The 23,237-nt window shown below is 39.2% G+C and overlaps 1 protein-coding gene across 1 annotated transcript in view; it reads right to left on the bottom strand.

The window, feature by feature from the left end:
- The window catches only part of LOC138778797 (receptor-type tyrosine-protein phosphatase zeta-like), a gene marked incomplete at its 5' end in the record, with an annotated part of 38,605 nt that extends 17,254 nt beyond the window's left edge, over positions 1-21,351 (bottom strand). The window contains 11 exons of the mRNA XM_069956533.1: positions 3,010-3,083; positions 5,214-5,307; positions 5,963-6,109; positions 7,633-7,768; positions 11,966-12,129; positions 15,764-15,898; positions 16,796-16,930; positions 19,008-19,090; positions 20,028-20,124; positions 20,397-20,417; positions 21,266-21,351. Coding sequence (XP_069812634.1) covers positions 3,010-3,083; positions 5,214-5,307; positions 5,963-6,109; positions 7,633-7,768; positions 11,966-12,129; positions 15,764-15,898; positions 16,796-16,930; positions 19,008-19,090; positions 20,028-20,124; positions 20,397-20,417; positions 21,266-21,351 — 1,172 coding nt within the window. The remainder of the gene's footprint in view (positions 1-3,009; positions 3,084-5,213; positions 5,308-5,962; positions 6,110-7,632; positions 7,769-11,965; positions 12,130-15,763; positions 15,899-16,795; positions 16,931-19,007; positions 19,091-20,027; positions 20,125-20,396; positions 20,418-21,265) is intronic.
- Between the last annotated feature and the right edge of the window lie 1,886 nt (positions 21,352-23,237).

Consider the following 23,237-nt stretch of genomic DNA (forward strand, 5'->3'; position numbering starts at 1 on the left):
TTGCAATTTATATTCATTATTTTTCTTTGATTATCATGGAAAACATGGCACTTCCTGGGTTCTGACCTTTTTTTCCCCCTAAAGAGTCTAAACCCAGGAAGTCCCATGTTTCCCAGGACACAAAGAAGGCAGTCATGTGATTGACAGACACATTGAGCCATGACTGTGGGTTGGTGCTCCACCGGTGTGGTGGACAACCGGTCACTTGCCAGATGGTGAAGTTTGACTCCACTGTAGCAGTGGTTGGTCGGGGAATAGCTAAGCCAGGTGTTATGTTGTCGTGACGGCAGTGCCTATTGGTCACACAGGTATGATGGCACACCTGCTTTCATTTTAGTGAGGCTGGCTATACCCTTTCCCCTGTGGTCAGTACCCTGCCGGGTTGTTTGGGGGTCCTTTGGGCGCTTATCACGGTGGTCCAGAGTGGAGCTGTGACCCACCTGGACTATTAGTACCGCCACCCACAAAGAGGGGAGATGACCCAAGGAAGATGCAATGGCTGTGTAGGTGCTTAGAAAATAACCCAGTTAAAATAAATAACTTCTTCTTTACTTTAGTCTGTCTTCACAATACACTTCAGACTTTAGTGACAGGATCTGTGCTGAGAGCTTATAGAGTAATGCAGCCATTCTGACTGGGTTGCAAGCTGAGAGGTAGAAGAGGTTCAGAGAAGTAGAGAGGAGGATGTTGAGGGAGTCCCAACCCAATGTAGTACTGTGCTCTGCCGGAACTTTAGAAGTAGAATAAGTAGAATACTTGAGAGTAGATAGAATACTTGTGCCCCGTGTTTTGACTCCTTGGTCTTTGCACTACCTATTGCCCCCCCCCAGTGTCGGCCCACCCGTCCTATAAGGGTGACACAAGCCCCAGACCTTGTTTTCTGGGTTGAGCAGAGTGGTTAGAGTTTTCTCTTTCATGAATATTTAACAAACAAAACAATACAAACTAGCCCGTAGATGGGGCAAACAACAGTCATATAACAGTCATTTACAATTGGTGAGTGTGGATGGTATAACAGAATTATCAAGAGTCAACGGTAAACGCTCTCCAAATGCACCAGGTAAGTACAGTGTCGGTAAGTCTGAAACATGACTGCAATCAAACATTAGTAAAATAAACCAAAACAAAGATAGTGATGGCATCTATAACGAATCGACAGGTAAAACACAAAGATGTACAAGGCACTGACTGGTAATGATTGTGACATGAGTAGTGTTAAGGGAAAATGCAGTGCGGAGAGTTAGACCAAGGTTCCCATATGTTCTGGAATGATTGGAAGGTTAGGTTGCCACATGCTAATACAGCGGTGCTTTGGATTACGAGCATAATTCGCTCCGGGACCATGCTTGTAATCCAAATCCAATCTTAAACCAAAGCAAATTTTCCCATAACAAATCATAGAAATGTAGACAATTGGTTCCACACCCCAAAAATAATGATTTATTATTCTGAATAACATCTAAAACAAATGAAACAAACATTCAAAAACAGCAGAATATGTGATATTATAAGTTACTGTACAGTAATGGAGAGGATGGGAAACACAAGGGCTGACAGAGACTGCAGGGAGCATGAAGGGATGAGCAGGGCAGATGTGGGCACATACATGCAGCACTCTCTGTCCGGGGAGAAGGGGGGTACAGCTATGAAGAGATTACCTCCACAGTCCTGTCCCCTGATGCAAGCCCCAGCCTGAAGTGGATCTGCCATGATTTGGAAGGTGAGGGAGACTTCCAGGGTCAGAGTACAGTGCTGTAGACCCAGCTATGCAGACCATGCCCCTCCCCCATTCCCCCTTCCACGCAGTACAGGGAGCTCTTAAACCAAAGCAATGCTCTTAAACCAAGTCACAATTTAAAAAAACTGTGAGCTGTTAAACCATATATAAGTGGTGTTAATTAAGCTAATAACCTACGTAAGGGGAGGGATAGCAGACGATTTCCAATAACCTAACAGTGTGATCTTGACTATTACACATAGGATGCTGATCAAACGCCTCTGGTGGGGTGAAAGGGTATGAGCGCCCAAAAGAAAGAGTGCTAGCTGAGAGGACCATAATGGGGTAATGGGGGCCAGGGACTGGAACAAGACCTTGAGCTGCGAAATATAGTACGTAGGCTTCTAGCAACTTTGCTCTATCCGGATCAGTTCCTTTTTCTTCAGGATATTGTCCTGCACCTTTAGACTTGTTCACGGCATGGGCTGGGATGATCCCTGACTTTGTCCTCTCTGTGAGTACTTAGCACTGCATAGTGTGTGAATGTGCTGCTTTCAAGAAAAGAGTGGCCGTTCCCATATACGTCTTTTCTGTACCACACCTCAGACTACACACTGGACACTGTCTACGTGTGTGTCTACACTTCCTTTCTCCATGTGACAAATTCTTACATCATATGTAATATTTGCTGTGAGTTGGTGAAAAGAAAGGAGCAATAGAAGAAAGGAGAAGAAAGGAGCTAGAGAAAGCACTCTCATTGGTGCACAAATCACAGAAACAATAACCCTTTAGTTACCTACAGCTGTGCAATACTAAAGAATACAATATACATACTAGCGACTTCTAGTGGAAAACTTAAGTAATACTTCATTACCACTACTACTTTGAAGTACAGGCTTTTGCGAAGGGTGTAAAGACAAGTAACACCCATGGTGGCACACCACAACTGTACTGGTTAGACTTCATCTATGTACACACAACGTTTTTCCTCTACATTTAAAAATGACTTTGTGTAAACATAGCCTTCATGTGTTTAGTCTCTTTTTTTCAACCAGCACAGGACTAAAAATCTGCCTTCAGGAGACTGGATGTGGATTTCTGGTAAGTTTGGCTTTGTTTTATAGCATGATAACTAAAAATAATAATGGATGTATATTGCAAACTGGCTTTACCACACATATACTGTTAATTTAGACTTTGAAAGTTATAAAGGCATTTGAGTCAAGATTTTAATTTGCTGTTGACAAATGTATTGCAAATTGACACTTTAGTAAAAGAAATGTACTACCTACCATAATGTATGAAGCATTGATATAGTCTGTTCCTTCTCCAGCCACTGAAGAAAGGCCTACTCTTGATCTTTCAACTGTGAAAAACCACAAATGAGTTAACAAGAAATTTCTTTAGTGTCACTATGTAAGATAATCATACACTAGTACCACTTATATGGTCTGTGTAATTGTACCGTGTACAGCTGTTGTTTAACACTACCTATGGCCGGAATTAATGATCATGACCATTAAAGGGGTAGTGCGGCGGTAAAAAATTATTCACAGAATAACACACATTACAAAGTTATACAACTTTGTAATGTATGTTATGTCTGTGAATGGCCCCCTTCCCCGTGTCCCACCACCCCCACCCGTGTACCCGGAAGTGTAGTGCATTATACATACCTGATCCGTGTCGACACGCTTCCGCCATCTTGTGCCAAATGTCATCTTCGGCCGGCTGGCCCGAACACCTCAGATCTTCCCGAGTGCCGGCCGCCCTCTGCCGCGTCATCAGCTGCTCAGCCGCGATTGGCTGAGCATAACTGTGCTCAGCCAATCGCGGCTATGTATAATGCACTACACTTCCGGGTACACGGGTGGGGGTGGTGGGACACGGGGAAGGGGGCCGTTCACAGACATAACATACATTACAAAGTTGTATAACTTTGTAATGTGTGTTATTCTGTGAATAATTTTTTTACCGCCGCACTACCCCTTTAATTCCGGCTGTAGGTAGCGTTAAACAATGGCTGTTCACAAATGTTCAGACAGTAAAATAAAGGCATGTAATGTGGTCATATTTTAACCCCTTGAAGACCCATGAGGTACATCATGGGAGCCTGTTACTTAAGGATCCATATCATACCAGTACACCAGTGGGTCCGGCAGTGATATGAAGTGACTGTCTGATCAGGACCCCCGCAGTGTGACTGCAGGGGTTCTGATCGTTCTATCTGACTGCCAGAGGTCCCTTACCTTCCTCCCGACAGTCAGATTGGCGATCCATCCACAGGCAGTCTCTATGTAGAGATCACTGATTAATGCTATGACATAGTACTGATATGGCATAGCAATGTTATGGCAAAACACTGATCAATTGCTATTGTAAAGCAGTAACCAGTGTGTAAAATGTAATGTAAAAATGGTGGTGAGCGGGTTTTCCCAAAACTGGAAGCATCCTCAATGGGGCTACATTGCGAGGGAATTGTGTCATACAAGGGAATTGTGTCATGTTATGACCCGCAGGAGAAGCTCATTTTTGTAAGTCTCTGAGGAAGAAGGCTATTACTTAGAGACAAAACTTACAAGTATAGTACTGCCCTCACCCACAAGCCAGCTACAGATAAGAGAAAAAAGTGGGAGGAGAAGGTATAAAAAGTACATAAAGATCGGTAAAAGCAACATCTTAAATTATACTTACTGATTTATACCACTGCACAAATGTACTGTGGCAGGACTTTTAGGGCCGTATTAGGGCCCAACATTTAGGGTGGGTTCACACGTACAGGATCTGCAGCAGGCCTGCAGCATATTTGATGGTGCAGATTGGAAGCTGCTGATTCAAAGCAAATCAATTCTGGGCCACCAAATCTGCTGTGGATCTGCTGCGGATCTGCTGCAGATTCAAATCTGCGCCATCAAATCTGCTGCAGATCTGCTGCAAATCTTGTACGTGTGAACACACCCTTACTGTAAGTGAGGGACGGTTTGCTAGATCAGTGTTGACTTACCAAGCCTATTAAATAGCTCCATGATCATGAAGCAAGGGGGATGTCCATGCAGCCCTGGCTGTATATAATAAATAATAAAGTATATACTCCATGTTCCCTAGTGTCCTTCTAACTTTTCCCCGCTGCCGCCACTGGCACTGCTGAAGGCGTCTCTTAAGTGACAGACCGCTCAGCTGAGCAGTATGTCCCTGCACAGATAGCTTTAGACACGCCAGCGGCAGCTTCAGTGGGGAGAAGTTAGAAGGACACCAGGGAGCCTGGAGAGGTAAATATAAAGTTTATTATTTTACTTTACACATGCTTCACATCAATTCTACACATAGCAATGCACGGCTGGTGGCCAATGATTTCTAAACATCATTGTCTTTATTACACGTGTAATAGGGCTCTTATTAGTAAAATAGTTTTTGGAATCATCCTTTAGGAGTTTGTCGTGATATCTATGTCTCTGATATATAATGAAAGGGATTAGAAACCACATACAGCACATACCTGGAATAATGGAGGAGGTTCTGTTTTTATCCCTGTTTTGTGCCTTTAATGCCGCAGAGTAGTCACATTGGAGTATGTTCGGTTCACTTAGCAACTGAAAAAAACAGTAAAAAACTATTTTATAAACTTAAAAAAAAAATGTTATTATAAACACATGTCTACTCTTATTGCACAATTACAGCAGTAACAGTGGAAAATCATCCATCCTCGACTCATTTTTGCACCAAATTACAGATCCATTATTAGTTAAATTAATTTCTAGATCTCATGCAAACAGAGGTTCCTTTTTTCATTTTTTTTTGTCATGAAATATGTTTTTTAAACTGATTTAGTCTCATGCTCTTAAAGCTGGTCAAGTAATGTACATTGTTTGTTGCTGGAGGTTACAGTGTGCAAGGCTTTTTTTTTAAAGGTTTCTTTTCTTTGCAAGTACATTCTGCTAATAAATAAGAAGGAATGTGCTTCTGTTTCCCATTCATCCTGTAAGAATGGCTTCTTATTATGTACAGCATGTCATTTTGTCAGATTTCTCTGTCAGTAATAAAATATTGCAGAATGTAGTAAAATGTCCAATACTGAATTCATGATTAGGCCTTTTTACTAAGCTCAAGGTGAATGCTACGCCAAAGCAGCAAAATGATATTAGAACATCTATAAATTACCCTCGGGACTAATATTGAAAATAAAATAAAGGAATGTGAGAAAAACTATTGAGTCAAACCTTGTTCATTAAAAAGCACATGACTTACCTTGAACTGCATTTCTAGTCTCGTTTTTCCAGATGGGCCCGTTGTTAGGAGAGCATTAACATATGCATGAATGTGACTCTCTGCTACTTCTGTTTCTCTGCTCAGAATGGCCTCAACCAGAGCATCGTGAATGAAGATGTACTGCTCCTGGGTGGGTAATAATAAATGTAAGATCACTCTTTGAATAACACTAAGTATTCACATGCCCAATGACTTTGCAAAGAATGTGCCTAGCTTGAGAGGACAGAAAATCCAAGAAACAATAAATGTTGAATGTGTTGTATTGTGTTCATAATGTTAGCTGACAACAGCTTCTCTAACAGGATATGCCCAACATACTTATTGCTAGTTCAGATTTAGTTTCAATAATAATTGCATTATATTTTACGTTGGAAAAGTAAAAAAAAAAAGTGGCTGCAATAATCTTGTCAATTTATTCAGTTAAAATTTTGTTATTCTTTATACACGCAGCGCCGACAGTATGGAGATTTATGTAGAGGCGCACTGCCTCTACATAAGTCCTGTGCGCACCAGTGTGTACGCTGAGAACACCTACGCTCCTGATCAATTTCCTGATGAATTAAGCGGACCCAGAGTCAGCGCCCCTCCATTCCGCCCCCTCCACATCCCCACCCTGCCCCCCTGGCGTACCGGGCAGTAAATGGCCAGATGCAAATATTTATTTGCAAAATGGCCATTTGCGAATAAATTTATTCTCATCTGGCCATTTTCCGCGGAAAAATACAAATTTTTTGCATAATAAATGTCCCCCCAAGTGTATAAAAATGTATGTAATTATCTAATAAAAAAAATGTAAGGGGTATGCAATAAAAATCTAAATAATAGCTATCAAGATAGAGAGATACATTGATAGATATACAGTAGGTACCAAAGGCAGATTTAGGCTGTGTTAACACACCTTCAAAGTAATGGCCGTTTGCATTGGATGGGCATCATTTAACAAATAATGGCATTATTTTATAACAATGGCTGGTATTACTATGTGGCTATGTTCACATAACGTCAAAAATAGAGAAAAGGTCGGCCGATTTTGATATTAAAAAAAAGTCTGTTTTTGCCGCGATTTAACTGACTGCAATGGCAATGCACTGAAGTCAATGGAAAGACGGACGTCCAATGCACGCAATGCATTGAATAACGGATGTTTTTACCGTGGACATCAAAATAATGAACCTGATCATTATTTTCGGACGTCTTTTTATTAGTTGTTCACATGCAGATTTTCTTTTTCCAGTGTTCTTTCTTCGTTTTTACTACTAAACTCAATGGACTTTTGAATTAAGCCACACCCAAAGGGCAATTAGTATTTCCAAACTAGAATAATGTCCCAACAGCCGTCAGAGGCCAGGCTGCTAAATGACATCTGTTATTTTAGACTCAAAATGAAAGATATAATTTTAAACGGGGTTCAAAAAAACGTTGTGTGAACATAGCCTAATACTGTTATTAAATAATGGCCATTATTTGCCATTAAATGACGTCGTCCAATAACAACAACCGTCTTTTTGATGGTGTGTGAACATAGCCTTGCATAAATAAATATTAGACAGACCAATCGGTAATAGTTATGACACAGTTGGATAGATGGATTTTCAGATGATAGCTATTTGGACAGACAGTTTTGAAATATTAGCAAAATACATTGTTACCTCTGTTTGCACTAAATAATTTCTTTGACTCCGAATATGTTTCAAGAATCCAAAAATATTTACAGTGCCTTCTTGTTTAATTTGCTGCAGCATGCTATCCAGGACAATATATGTTCCAGTTCTACCAACACCTGCACTGGAATGGAGAACAGATAAAACGGATAAATTAGATGAATCCTAGCTGTAAAGACTTCTTTACATCTACAAGCATTGGGTTAAAGATGTGACACTCAGACTGAGACCTGCTACTACGAAACTGAGAAACTATCAGCAGAATGATCCTGGTGCATTCATAATGAATGCCCATTTATGCCTTTTTTCATTGGCACATTTTTGATCTGTAGTTATTTGTTAGGGTGGCTCGACACACAGCTTTTGTGTGGCATCCAACAAAACACCAGAAAAGCTGCCAAAGATTGTTTGTTTTTCCTGGTGTTTTTTTTTAAATTTAGGTGTGACTGGTTTATTCATTTATTTTTTTTTTTGCGTTTGGTGTTTTTGAGACAAACAGTAGGATTCCAAAGAATAAAATGGGAGAGAAAAGCTGCATTTTGAAGGGCAAAAAAAATCGCCCGGAAAAAAAAAATCACCAAACCCTCAGCATGCTGCATTTTAGAAAAAATGCCTCAGCCAAAAAAAATGCCAGAGAGGAGAGAAAAACGATACAGAAAAAAAAAATCACATAAAAGCAAGCTTGAAGGGATTCTGTGAGGACTTTTATGCTACCTAAACCACGTGCCATTAAGGCGGATCCTGGCAGCTTCTCCCCACTCCACCAGCCCTTGTTGATAGATCTCTCTTCGGGTGGGTACATAAAAAAAGTAATCAATCAAGGCTGGTGTGGTAGGGAGAAGCCACAGAACACAAGACACTGCCATGGCATAGATCTTCCCCACCCCCTCCTTTTTGGTCAAGTGAGTCTTCTCTGCAACCAACAAGTAAAAAAGACAAAGAAAAGATGCTAAACTACTCCCAGTAGCATTTTCACTTAAGGCTACATTCCCAGACAATAAAATAATACCAAACTACGGCCATAATTTTAAAAGTGAATTGTGTGGAAAAAAAAAAAAGTGTGAACAGGTGAAAGAACAAACAAAAAAACCACAGGTCATTCATAATGAGTATGTTTATTCATTTTACTCCTGTACTCACTAACGGCATACAGCATATTTTTGTCGTATTTTATTTTGTGTAAGCACAGACAAAGAATAGGGAATTGTCCTCATGATCTAGTCATGGTACATTGAGGCTATGTTCCCACAACCCACAGGCGTTTGAGTACAAATAACTGCAATTATGGCAATAAAAGATATTGTGGGAACATAGCCTTAATTCCCTATTTCTAATGATTTACAAAAGGCATATTATTGTCATAGTAGGTGTCATGAACGCATTCATTGTTTGGCACAGGCTGCAAGAATTGTTAGAGATAACCATTATGACAACCCCTAATTCAGATTTGCTCACTGTAATCTATGCTACCTCAAATCAACAAAGACACAGAGAACTGTCTATTATCTGCTAATGTACTAAACCAATGTCATATGTACACTATCTACATTTATGCATACCGATATTGTGTATTAGTGTGTGTATGAAATGAAAGCATAGTCAATGTATTTGTGTTGAGAGCCCTTCAGGAGGCAAATAATGACTACCTACATAGAAAACAAAAGCTGTCACATAAGCTTTTGTTCTAATATGAATTAAGAGAAAAGATCCACCATTATTAACGAGGGAACCTGAAAACGTTGACTCTCACGTTGACTGTTAATACATTATTATGGAAGAAGTGGAATGAACGGAGGAATATGTGCTTGCTTTTTCTTAATACATACATAACAATCAAGGAATATCTGACCTTTGCATTTTAATTGCAGAGTTTCAGTGAATGGTTCATGGCTACCCACAGTTTACATGTGAATGTGCATGGGGAATTTTTATATAAATTATGGCTAAGGAAGTGAAAGTACAATACTGATAACATATCCAGACTGTTGGGATTAAGTTGTTTTAATAAAAAAAAAATTCCAGTCAGCAGAAGTATTTTGGAATATATTAGTGTTGAACAAATAATTGAGAATGCATGTACTGACAAACAGATATTGATAAAATAGCAAGGCTCCAAAGAAGGGCTACAAAAATGGTAGAAGATATTAAACATAAAGCATATCAGGAAAAACTTGACCTGTATGTTATGTCCGTGCCTGTTCTGACCTTGGCGCAGTCCTTGGCTCATGGTTTATGGCCAAGACTGAGTTCTTAGCCATGATTTTGTATTTGAATTCTATGTTTCATTTGCACCAGTCTTAAAGGGGTTGTTCACCGAAAATTTTTTTCTTTCAAATCAACTGGTGACAGAAAGTTCCAGAGATTAGTAATTTACTTCTATTAAAAATCTCAGCTTATCAGATGCTGCATGTCCTGCAGGAAGTGGTGTATTCTCTTCAGTCTGACATAGTGCACTCTGCTGCCTCCTCTGTCCATGCACAGAGCAGGAGCAAATCCCCAAAGAAAACCTCCCCTGCTTTCCAGATTGGAACGAATACACCACTTTCTACAGGACATGCAATTGCTGAGAAGTACTGGAAAACTTGAGATTTTTTTTTTTACAGAAGAAAATTACAAATCTCTGGCACTTTCTGGCACCAGTTGATTTGAAAGAAAAAAATATTATTATAGTAAAATTGTTCAGTGTACAGTATTAGTACTCACAGCACTTACTGACAGCAACTCCCTGTATGCCTCAAAGTTAAAATCTTACTTCCATCCTGCAGGTTGTGCTGCCCTGCTCTATGGTGAGTCTATAAGATGGCCGACATGGAGGACACTGGCATGACATAGTTAGTGCTGGATAGTGATGAGTGAGAATACGCAGATGCTGCCTTAATTTTAATTATATTTTATTTTGTATATTTTGTTCAAAGGAATGAAAGAGCCAAACAAATAGGACATTTTAATTCTGAATGATCATTCATTAAGAGTTGAAATTCCTTATATTAACAAGGCACTCTTTGTTCTCAAGTAGTGGACACCTGGTAAAATGCTTAAGTATCCCACTGGTTTAGCATTAAAGCATTGAAAAAATGCTTGACTCGAGCAACAAGGACTCAAATATTTTACTACTCAACTGTAGTGCTAGAGAAAATGCACTAGATGCAACAGGCTGCACTGTACTGGGGCATGATTCCCAGCACAGCGCTATAGCTGGCATGTGGAGGTTGGTTATCAATGTACTGGATCTGCAACTTAATGAACAAAAAGAAAACATATGGAGCTAGATCAAACTTTATGGGTGGTAAGAGATAAGAGGGAAGCCTTGATTTACCTTTCAGGTACATCATTGACTCTCTGGAGAAGGCAGAGGTTTACATGATTAAATGACAAATTATCTTTAAAGTTTTCCTACAAAATGATATGTCTTACTTACTGCACAGCTCTTCTTGCTTTGTAACATGATTTCCACAGATTGGACTGTATTTTCAATGTGACAGGTACTATACTTACCTTACCAATACCTTGGTCCTGCCATGGCAATGCTTCCCTTGTCCTCCACTAATTTCTGTGACCTGAAATCTAGTGATGACAGGTCGTGACAACAAATGAGTACTGAAGCTAATCACAGGCTGCAGTAGTACTTGTCTTGATGCATTATCACTATAGGCCAGCTATACAGAAAAAGGAGAGGGACTGGGAAGCATTACCACAGTAGCCTAAGAGTACGTGAGTTTGGTATTTTTTATTATCCGCTTATTGTTTTCCACAGTGAAATCCCCTAAAAGGCCTGCACCAAGTTCTACATGATTTTTGTTGGAATTTCCTCATACATTTTCTTCAGAAATTTTAACCTGAGTGAACATAACCTGTAATTCTACCTATCTTCTACCTTGTAATTAGGGTCACATATAATAGTAAGTTTTTCGCATCTATTCACCCAGCAGTGGTGCTGTTTGGTTGCTGTGGTGCTATGTCTGTACTCAAAGAACGTCTTGTACATTTTTAAAGTTTTCTCTTTTCTTCTCAGCAATATTACCTCTAAAACCATGTCACGTCTTTTTTTCTCTCTATTTGCATTGCTTTTTGCTGATAGGGCTACATAAGGAAAGAAAGGACCTTATTTACAACTATCAGAAAAGAATACAAATCGACCCTGGGTATGTAAATTTGTGAGGTAACTGTCACCTTTATACAAACTTGTACCATAAGCAGATAGCTTTGTATGCTTATATGATGTTTGTTCATATGCTTTGCATTATTTTAACCTAGAAGAATTACAATGTTCCCAAGGAAATGTATTTTAATCAACAAAACTATTCGCATCACCACAAGTTACCTGCAATGCACTACGACTGGTCCATTCGCTGTACTCTTTGCTGTGGAGGCCTTTCTTACAAATGTCAGAACAGGAAGAGAATATTCAGGAACACCCATATCTGGCCATTGTGTATAATGGTACTGAGTTATCACCCGCTCATTCAATCTTCCTTTTTGGGAGCCCTGTAGGGGTAAAAAAAATTATAATAAATTCCTGGCATGATTCTATTTATTTCTACTTACTATCTAACACAACTGTTTTATTTTGTCTCTATTTTTTAACTTTTGTAAAAAGTAAAGTTTGTTTTGTAAAGGTAAAAGTTTGGGTGTTTTCGAATGCATGTAGACAACATGGGGTAGAGAATTTGCAGCTGCACTGACTAAAATACTATACCACTATTACCACTTCGGAGCATATGCAGGCCGCTGCCAACCTCAAAATGCTAACTTATGCCCAATGGTGTGAAAATTGAAATCAGAAAATCACTAAAGAACATCTCTATCACACCCTAAGGCTAAAATATAACCTTTATTAGGAATCCTTAGACAAGATGTATCCGTGTGTGTGTGTGTGTGTGGGGGGGGGGTATATAGGCAGGCATTGGAAGGGTACATGTGCTCTCTCCTCACAGCTATGCAAGATGTAAGTGCAAGGGAAAAAAACAAAAAAAAATGTGTGACAAAATTATTTACAACCACCCTATATACAACTATCTATGTACAATCTACTTTTTAGCCTAGTTCTTCAGTGCTGTTCTTTTTAAAATACTAATGCATTCTATTGCCTAAAAGACAATATACTGTGTAGCCTTTTCATTGTGATATGATAGGCGATAAAGTATCTTAAACCATGTTTTGGGAACTCTTGAGATCTGCTCTAAAGAGGACAAAGGCTATGTTCACACACATTAAAAAGAAACAAACATAAAATGTGGCGTATTCCTAATCTAATAATGTGCGCTATAGGAAAACAGCTGTCTGTGCACAATGTGTGCAGACACTGACTAGAAATGAACGAACCTCAAGCATGCACAGGTTCATCTGAACGCTCTGCATTTGATTACCAGTAGCTGCAGAAGTTGGATGCAGCCCTAGGGAGTCCTGGAAAACATAGATACAACAGCCTTAGGGGTGCATTCAGGTTCTTCAGCCACTGGTAATCAAATGCAGAGCGTTCGGACGAACCAAAGCACGCTTGGGTTGCAGCCTATAAAAGTCTGTATGTTTTAAACCAATCATTTTGAATGAATATATTTAATAAAGCATACATATTTAGCAATGTGCTGTTATATAAAGGTATTTTCAGTTCAGCATTTTCAAATAATAATAATATTTATTTATTTATTTATTTATTTATATAGCATCAACATATTCTGCAGCACTTTCCAATTGTGTGGGTACATAAACAGAAAAAGACATTACAATATTAGGCTATGTTTACACTACGTATAGAGACCGGCCGTTCTATGACCTGGCCGGGTCACGGAACGGCCGGTCTCTGCACGGATCATCCCGTGATCTGTGGCTCTTTCAGCCGCAGGGTTCTGATGCGGGCGCATCAGCGCGCGCCCGCATCAGAAATCCCCCCTGCACACAATGAAGCAAGCGTCCGGAGCCGCTCGCTTCATTATGTGAACTGACAGGGTTTCCTATGGCCACAATTCACTGAATTGCGGCCGCAGAAAACTGACATGTCAGTTATTTGCGGCCCTGTGCAGGATCCTGGCTGGAGCGTATACTATGTGTATACGCTCCGGACGGGATCCCATAGAATAACAGGCATTGTTCACCCGTACAACAACGGCCGTACTTTTACGTAGTGTGAACATAGCCTTACACCCAAATGGTCCAACATGAGGAATGAGGGCTCTTCTCGTAAGAGCTTACAATCTATGGAAACAAGGCTCAGACAAACTATAGAAAGTGCTTTATTTATATATATATATATATATATATATATATATATATATATATATATATATATATATATATATATCACTCCAGTCGTCATTTATATATAGTACAGAACACAGAGGTGGGTGAACCAGTCACCTACCGATCTCTGTAAGGCCATGTAATACCACCCTAATGGACCTTTTAGATGTGCAGATCGGCAAGATCGGCGGCTCGATTGCTGTGCCTTTACACAAGAAATGGAGCAGATGGGCTGCATGAATGATCCTTGTATCGCTTGCTCATGCAACCTTGCAAACTGACAGCACAGATATGTATATATCTGTGCTGTAGTTTTCTAGATCACTAGCAGTCTACACTTACCACGCTGCTTGTAATCTGCCATCCGTCTCTCCAGTCCTCATTACGACTGTATCTTTAGGCCGCCTCCTCCTCCTGAATGACTGACAGCCTGAGGAGACAGGGCCGGAAAATACAGCCGGCGCGAGCACTGAAGAGACAGATGCTGGATGACAAGCAGAGTGGCTGGTATGTATCCACTGCTGCTTGTGATCTGGAAACTGACAGCACAGATATGTATATTTCTGTGCTGTCAGTTTATTTTTATCTTTCTCGGCTGCACAAACCCCTGGTTACACAGGATGATGTGCTGCTGATAAAGATATAGTTTTGGGCAAATTCAAAACATGTGATCTGACGACAATCGAGTGTTTGCCCGGTCATTGGCTGATCATTGCCCCTTTTACACAGGCTAATTATTGGCTGCGGGGGCATCTCTGGGCTACGCTCCTGGATGTTAAAATATTGGAGATGCACAGAGTATATGGGGCAGGTTCAGAAGCAGCGCTCGCTTCAAACAAGGTGGATGCCGCTGACTGTTAGCAGCTGACACTCACCGTAAGTCAAATATAACTGCCTTAATGTCACACACATTAGCAAACTGCAGCCTTAAATTGGTTGCCTGCACTCTCAGGGCTCCAATAAGCACCTCTGCATCTCACTCATGCAGTGTAGGTTACTTACAATGGCAGCCAAAAATATGAGTTAGGCTGGGTTCACACTACATTTTTGCAATCCGTTTAACGAATCCGTTTTTTTTTTACGGACAGAAAAATGAGGTCGACCACGTTTTGTGTCCATACAAAAAAAAAAACTGATCCATTTTGATCCGTTTTTTTTATAATGTAAGTCAATAGAAAAATGAATGCACACGGTTGCAACGTACTGTGAACCTAGCCTTATGGCTCTTCAAAGGCGAAGAGGAAAAAAATATATTATTAGTTAGGAATGTTATTTAACTGAATACTCCCACAAAACTTATATATTATATAATACTAAGAAACTAAATTCCAAACCTTTACCTATGGCACATTAATGTGTTAAAAGCTATAGGAGTCCACTTCTATTACTATGGATATTATGATTTGTTTTCTCTGATTCTAAGGGATTGACAATAAATGACACCCTATATTAGTGCTTAAAGAGCTTATTTAACAATATTTTTTATTTAAACCCTTAAGCAGGTTAAAAGTATCTAATGTTCTGATATCTTTCTATAGCGCACAGGATGCTGAGGATGTAGGTAAGGTTTTTTAACCCTTATCCTCATTGCCATTTTGACAATATTAAGAGTTTAATCCATATGCAAATATGTCCCTTCTAAACAATATCTGCAGAGCGACAGCCCCGCCCCAGTGCACCAAAACGCCTAACTGACATAAAGAATAAACTACTAATTGCACGGAAACGGCGCAGAGGATGAAGGTAAGAAAATTTCCTTTTCCTCAGCACTCCATGCGCTATAGGGATCCATTAACAGTCGTGATGGGTCAGTAAAAATCCACAATGCATAATAAAAAATAATGTAAAGTCACAAAACTAAAATTGTAGTTCTACTACAAACCTTCTTGATCTTGGTGTTCCGCAGTGTGAATGTTCTCACAGTATAATATGCCAGTACGCAAGTGCTTTTATGGGTAACCAAATATGTACCATATTCTTCACTGCTGTCGGTTGGCCAATACTGGTCACACTTTCTCTACAAATCACCAAACAAATAACATTACTAGAAGTTCATCCAGAACAAAATTTTAAACATTTTTAGTTTTTAATTCAAATATGTATAGAAAATCAGATCTCTTCTCCTACATCTTTAAAGGGGTTATCCAGCGCTACAAAAACATGGCCACTTTCTTCCAGAGACAGCCCCACTCTTGTCTTCAGCTTGGGTGGGGTTTTGCTGCTCAGCTCCATTGCAGTGAATAGAGCTTAATTGCAAACCGCACCTGAACTGGAGACAAGAGTCGTGTTGTCTCTGAAAGAAAGTGCCCATGTTTTTGCAGCACTGGATAACCCCTTTAATGTGATGTTAGTATATAAACCTTTATGGGTGAAGCTTATGTCAAAAGTGCCTTCTCATTCCTTGACCAGGGAATATTGGGATTCTACAGCCTAAATGACAATAAAAACATAGTTAACTGTACTGGACTCCTACACTCCTAAGGATGGGGACCTGAATTCTCCCTACTAAATGAAGTGGTACTTCTTTAATTCTCCATGGGAGAAGTCTGAGATAGCTGAGCGTTGTACATAGCTATCGCCAGTGGCTCCCAGAGAGAATGAATGGAGCTGTGGTGTGCATGCATGGCCACCACTCTGTTCTCAGGGAGACTATTCTCAAGATAGGGGGTTTCCCATTAGTCAGACCCTTTGATCAGTTAGTTATGTCCTATGCTGGGAGCAGGACATAAATAAGTTGTCCCACTAAATCAAGTTAAGTTAACCCAAAGTGGCACACTCAAGCATATGGTAAAAAACATGGAAAACTAAGAATAGAAGTTTAGTGAGCCCAATCTATTGGACTCTTTGATCAGCTTTGAATCCATACATTCTATAAATTCTATTAAAATTCCGTTTGACATGTTAGTATACTTACTCTTCCCTTCTCAACCAGGTTAGTAATCATGACTATAACTTCTACACTGTGTTCCCATATCATTCTCCAGAAATCTTCTGCAGTTGATTTAAGTGGTCCTTGGGCAGCAATGTAGGCTTTTGGTTTCTTGTAACCCTTAGGAGAAATAACTTGTAGGTTAGCATCAATTGCATCATTACATGTCTATATCTGGGAATTTGAGTAGAATTTATTTTATTTAAAGATATGTTTACAAAGTAATTTAATTTTTTACTTAGATTAAGGCTAGGTATTTATGACACCTAAGTCTTTGGAACTCATCCACAGAACAGGGCAATCCAAAGAAAGTGAAATAAAGTGATTTTATTCAACCATCAAACAATAATATGTTTTTTCTTGTGGATTGGAATGCTTCTGTATATTGCTTGATGGGTGAATAAAATCAGTTTGTGCTGCTTTACTTTTACTTCTGTGGATGAGTTGTGGACCTTTAATCAGGTGTACCCAGTCCTTGAACTACATGTCCCAGCACTAAGCTGTTTTGTTATTTATTGGAAGGATGTGAAGCCCTTTTCTAATTCTATATGTTAGCTTTAAAATTATGTCTAAAAGAAAGACATATACTTTTACGCAACACATTACGATTCAAAAAGTTTTTCTGGTTGATATAAATATTAATGTAGGCATTTGCTCCCTGGCCGCATGCTGGTAGGTATACTTACCTGTAATGATCGCACCATCCCAGTGCTCCAATGTCGTTCGGATCCCACTGGCATCTATGTCACATTTCTTCTGACTCCTCTTCTTTCTCCAGGGCTTTTGAAGACAGTGTCTTCAAAGTATCTCTATGGCTCTCTTAGGGAAGCACTGAAGACACCAACTTCTGACCTTTTTAGAGGCGTCCCAGCCAGAGATGAGGTCAAGTGGGCGCCAGCAGGATTTGAATGGCGTCAGAGCACTATAATGGTGCTGTGCTATGGGAAACCGATCACCACAGCTGAGTAAACATGCTGGCCTGCAGCCGGGGGGCAAATTAAAAAAGAAACCTGGGTGCTTCTTTAAACCAACACTTGGCATAGTGTATGGTGATTTTAGTTTGTGTGTTTCTGCTAGAGATGACCGAACATTTGAAAATCTTAGGTTCTATCGAACACGAAACTTGTCGAACCTTCCGCATTTGATTCCTGATGCCTTCCCGGTCCATGAAGGAGGAGGAGACAGCCCGGGAACCGCCTGGAATTCCAGGATTCAGCCTAGGCAATAAGCTGAATCCTAGAATTCCAGGCGGTACCTGGGCTGTCTCCTGCTTCCCCACGGACCAGGAAGGCATCAGGAATTAAATGTGGAAGGTTTGACAACTTTTGAGTTTGATAGAACCTAAGATTTTCCAATGTTCAGTCATCTCTAGCAGTGAGTGATGCAACAGAGGTGATTTTTATGCTTCACAAGATTTAACACTCAACTGCTCTGCTCTGAGTTTGCATGGTCTACCACTTTGTGGTTAGACTGTTGTTGTTCCTAGATGCTTCCACTTTAATATATATATTTATTATATATATATATATATATATATATATATATCTTAAATATATATATTTATTTTATTTTTTTTTAACTGAGTAGGGCAGATCTAGCACATCAGAAATGCCACAGACTTACTAGTAGCAAAAAGCAAAAGTGGCATTGTGCACAACCTTGAAAGCATGCAACATAAAACGTTACTGAGCTCTCAGCACGACACCTACTATTATCCATGTCTGTTTTAATAATCTGGATGAAAGTGTGCTTGATATTATGCAACCAGTGGCATAGCTACCATAGAGCCAGACCCTGCGACTGCTCTGGGGTCCGTGTGGCCCGGGCAGCACCTGATGAAGCACGGTATGCCTCTATGGTTGTTACGGCTCATGGCACACACTGGCATTGGACCTCCAGCCACAAGAGCCCCCTCCTTTCCCTGGATGCACATACTTACAGTACCCGGTGGCTGGCGTAGTCCTGTGCCGTTCCATTCTCCCAGATCCCCGGCATGTCGGGTCCTGTGAGCATGTGCATCAGGAGAGGTGGTAGGTTGGAGGTCCATACAGGATTCAAGGGGCCCCCATAAGTTTCTTGCTATGTGGCCCCATGAATCCTAGCTATGCCCCTGTATGCAACTTTATTATTTGTATATAAAGGCAGATAACACTAGAATGGCAGTCTTCTAGACCGAATATTCAGTATGTTTACTTACATCAACATAATTTGCATTAATGTAATCGGTCGGCTTCCCATCCTTTTCTCCTACTTGTGAAAGTTTAACTCTGCTGTGATCATCTTTAAGGGAGACATTTAAAGCAAACACAATTTAGTAGCAATATGAGTGTTGTCACTGTTATTACTATTAAGCTATGTTCACACAGAGCATTTTGGTCAGTATTTCTGACAGTATTTGTAGCCAAATACTGAAAGATTTTCAGTTTCTGTGTTTTCAACCTACTCCTGGTTTTGGTTAAAAAATTTCTGACCAATATACTATGTGTAAACATAGCCCTAAAGTGAAATTTACAACAAAGCACAGCAAGTAAGACAGCCTATTGCTTAAACATAAGCAATTATTGTGATCTAGGCCATGATTCTATAGTTGGCCATCCATACAAGACAACATACATCTATTGTGTATGACTTCTTCTATGTTGAGAGAAAGAAGGATCGGCCATGTAGGTTTCCAAGATTAGGTGATCATATATTCCCAAGATATTAGAGTCTACCAGAGTCACCATAAGCAACAAAGTGTATCATTAAATTCAATTATTAACTTAGCATTAGCAATAATGCACAGAACTGATTAATGCTGAATTTTGCAGATATACCTTCCACAAACTAAAATTACATAAGCCTTTTCGCTCAGAAACATACATTAAATACTGTGCACACAGAGAATTTTCACAAGGATGTTAGTCATCAGCAGTATAGTGATAACTAAAAGGTAATTTCATAGATAGACAAATAGATAGCTATAGATAAATCACATAGTAATCAAGCATGCTATTAAGATAACAGCCTATAATTACATAGTTCCCCTGGTGTTGCCAAAACTGATCTGACCTATAGGAAAACTGACCCCACAAGACCTCCCACAGTGTCTGTAGTATCTGACACAAATAGGTAAGCAGCACATCAGATCCTTACACCTGCCTATTAAACATGTTTCTAACATACCAACTTCAAAAATCTCTCTATACATAGATGATTATTTTTTTTACATACTTACAAGCAACAATGTTTATGTATCTGTTCTTATTCTTGTTGTCTGGATGGTTTGAGCTGTCACATGTTATGCCTAAATCCGCAGTGCAGTTCTGAACCTCCTGCAAATGAAGACAAAAATATATTCTCTCTCATTCACTTAGGCTATGTTCATCCTGGCATTAGGTTCTGTCTACACAGGCTTCTGCTGCATTTTATGACAGGTAGGCCCATCACAATCCATAATAAAATGAATCTATTATGGATCATTATGTGTTCTGTAAATACAGAACCCATAATAACCTCATAGACAGAGCTGGAACTGGCTATGTGATATGAAATATAGGCTATTCAGGCATAGCTACTCTAATAAATGACAACAAAACATTCTTACCTGATAAAACTCTTTCAGTGTCTAATGAAGGAGTGAATAAAAAAATGACATAAATTTTACAATGTGAACAAAATAGGGAATGACAAACAAAAAAACAAAACAAAATGCAACTGATATATGATTGTGTTAATGTTTAATTTATGGGGACAGTTCATAAATATTTTTAGAATTTTGTTCCCACATACATTAAAAACAAAGCATGACCACATTAAAACAAAAAGTGAATAGGCAGGTGTATAGATCAAAATATGTTCTAAGCAATGGAGGTATTATAAAGTATTCTGGTCATATAAACTAAAGATCATGCAGTTAAAGTTGGCACTGTTGAATCCAGTACCACACCGATCATTGTTATGGAGGCTATTGAAAGAATGAGATTACCATTTAAAATCTCCTCCCTATGATGTGTGGAGGGCAAACACTATACAGACCATAGTTTTAGCAATCGTCAACGAATGAAGGAATATACAGTATGGTTTATCTAAATAAATGGATGGTAGTCAAACTCCTGATGAACAACCATTGATTCATTCAAAGATAATGTGCTATATTACTTGATCCAGTGGCTAGCAAATCCTTTATTGTCATAACCAATAAAACTACCTGTTATAGAAGTAATGCATCTTGACAGTATCTCTAGCTATCTTTTAAAATGATGTGTTTGTTTTGTAAACAAAATGTCAGATAGAAAGGCAATTGATAGATGACAAAAATATACATATTACCTACTGTATCTAGAAACACTGACAGTTTCAAACTCTTACATGATGACTAATATGTAACCTACTAGCTGATAATTTCATTAGAAGAATGCTTATTGTAATCATAAATACAATGAAAAGTCTAACACCATTGTTTGTAAGGTATACCTCAAACTCTTCAGTGAATCCACTGCTTGTGTGTAGTTCGACAACATGTTTAGGAAACTGCTTCAAAGGTATTGCTCCAACATCATCTAACAAATAGAAAAAAAAGATGTACAAGATATATGATTATTTTATTGAACTTCTGTATATTCTAGTAAAGTAATTTAAAGGGGCATTCCATTCAGGTAAAATACATGTTAAATCCCCCCCTTCCTGGAGACAAAAAATTCCTTCCATACATATGACTACCTTTTCCATCTCTTTTGGCCAGTTATGAACCTGCTGCTTTCTGTCGAAGACACAGAAAATTGTGTCTGAGCTGTTCACTCCCCCTCCAAGGGTGGATCCCTTCTGAGACAGCTCATGTAAACAGTGTCCCTGTGTGGCTGTTTCTGCACTCTGTGAGGCCAGGAGGTTTAATCACAGTAAGATCACAAGTAATTTGACCTTAGATTAACTCTCAAACAATACACAGTGCAGAGACAGCTGGCCAGGTAAACTGTTTACATGAGCTGTCTCAGAAGGGATCCCCCCTTGGAAGGAAAGTGAACAGCTCAGACACAGTTTTCTCTGTCTTCAGCAGAAAGCAGCAGGCTCAGAACTGGGGGAAGGAGAAGAGAAAGTAATGACATGTATGGATTGAACTGTTAGTATACAGGAGGAGTAAAATATTTTACCTCAGATGGCAGCAGAAAAATCTGTTACTTCTACAACAGGTTGGGTGGCTGACCTCATCCTGCATGAAATTGCTTGGCATTGCTATTAGCATAGCAGGCAACAAATCCTAATCACATAATAAAATAGTAAAACTCACACAATAAGAGTAGATGAAATGCGACACTCACCATCTTCATGCAAAAAAACTTTATTTCATGAAAGTCATGGGATGTGCCGCATTTCATCTACTCTTATTGTGTAAATTGGACTGTGATATACCTTTTTATTATTGGACGCTAAAATAGAATGTGTTGCCTTTTTGAGGATGGAATAGACATTTTTAAAAAGGGTAATAAGGTAAGGTCCCAAGGTAATAAGGTCAGAAATCATTGGTCTATAAAATTTTAATTTAAGGACTTTATTTTGTGATTTTATTTCTACTTTAGCCCCATTTTTTTTAAACTTTTGCCTATTTACAGCTTTTCTTCTGGAAATTTTAGCTCTACTTTATTTTTAGTGTAGTTTCCATAAACCTATGCATTTGTATAATTTACAAACTGCTAGTAGTTTATTAACAGAACTGGCTATACCTATAGTTTATGGACACAATGGCCCAGATTTATCAAAGAGTGTAAAATATAGACGTAAACCGCCCACAGCAACCAATCACAGCCCAGCTTTCATTTTACCAGAGCTGTAAGCTTAGCTGTGATTGGATGCTGTGGACAGTTTATACCAGTCTATATTTTACACCCTTTGATAAATCTCCCCCAATGGGCTTTTGACCTGGGCCAAAACAGGTTTAGAATCCTTTCTACGGAATAATCTTTTATGCATTGTGAAGTGTGGTATCACTGAATGGAACAGAATTTGCAATGCTAAAACTCGGCATGTGCATAACATGTAGATGTAACAATGTAAATGTGGGAGAAATTAAACAAATTCCAAGCAGACTTTAATCTGGTTGGAATCCAACTGAAAGATGCAGATGGTATATCTAACTGGTAAATAATTAGACACCTCTCATCCAAGGAAGTTCTCTTGACACTACTTCTTTGGGTGAGGTTACTAATATCATACATGTGCATGGTAGAAAATGCAATCTTCATTGGACATTTGAGAAGCTGCTAAGTTCTCATTGCGAGCATCTACAAGTCATCCGCAATTAAATTGATGTTTCCTAGTTTGAATGACAAAATAACAATTGTATGAGATTAAAAAACTGCATGGAGCTGTGCAACTGATGTATTAGATTTTCCTAAAAAAAAATGGACTAGTCATGACCAAGCATTTGTCTCTGCTGAGCTCTCCAGACATT

The sequence above is a fragment of the Dendropsophus ebraccatus genome, unplaced genomic scaffold (assembly GCF_027789765.1).
Source record: "Dendropsophus ebraccatus isolate aDenEbr1 unplaced genomic scaffold, aDenEbr1.pat pat_scaffold_687_ctg1, whole genome shotgun sequence".
Classification (NCBI taxonomy): Eukaryota; Metazoa; Chordata; class Amphibia; order Anura; family Hylidae; genus Dendropsophus; species Dendropsophus ebraccatus.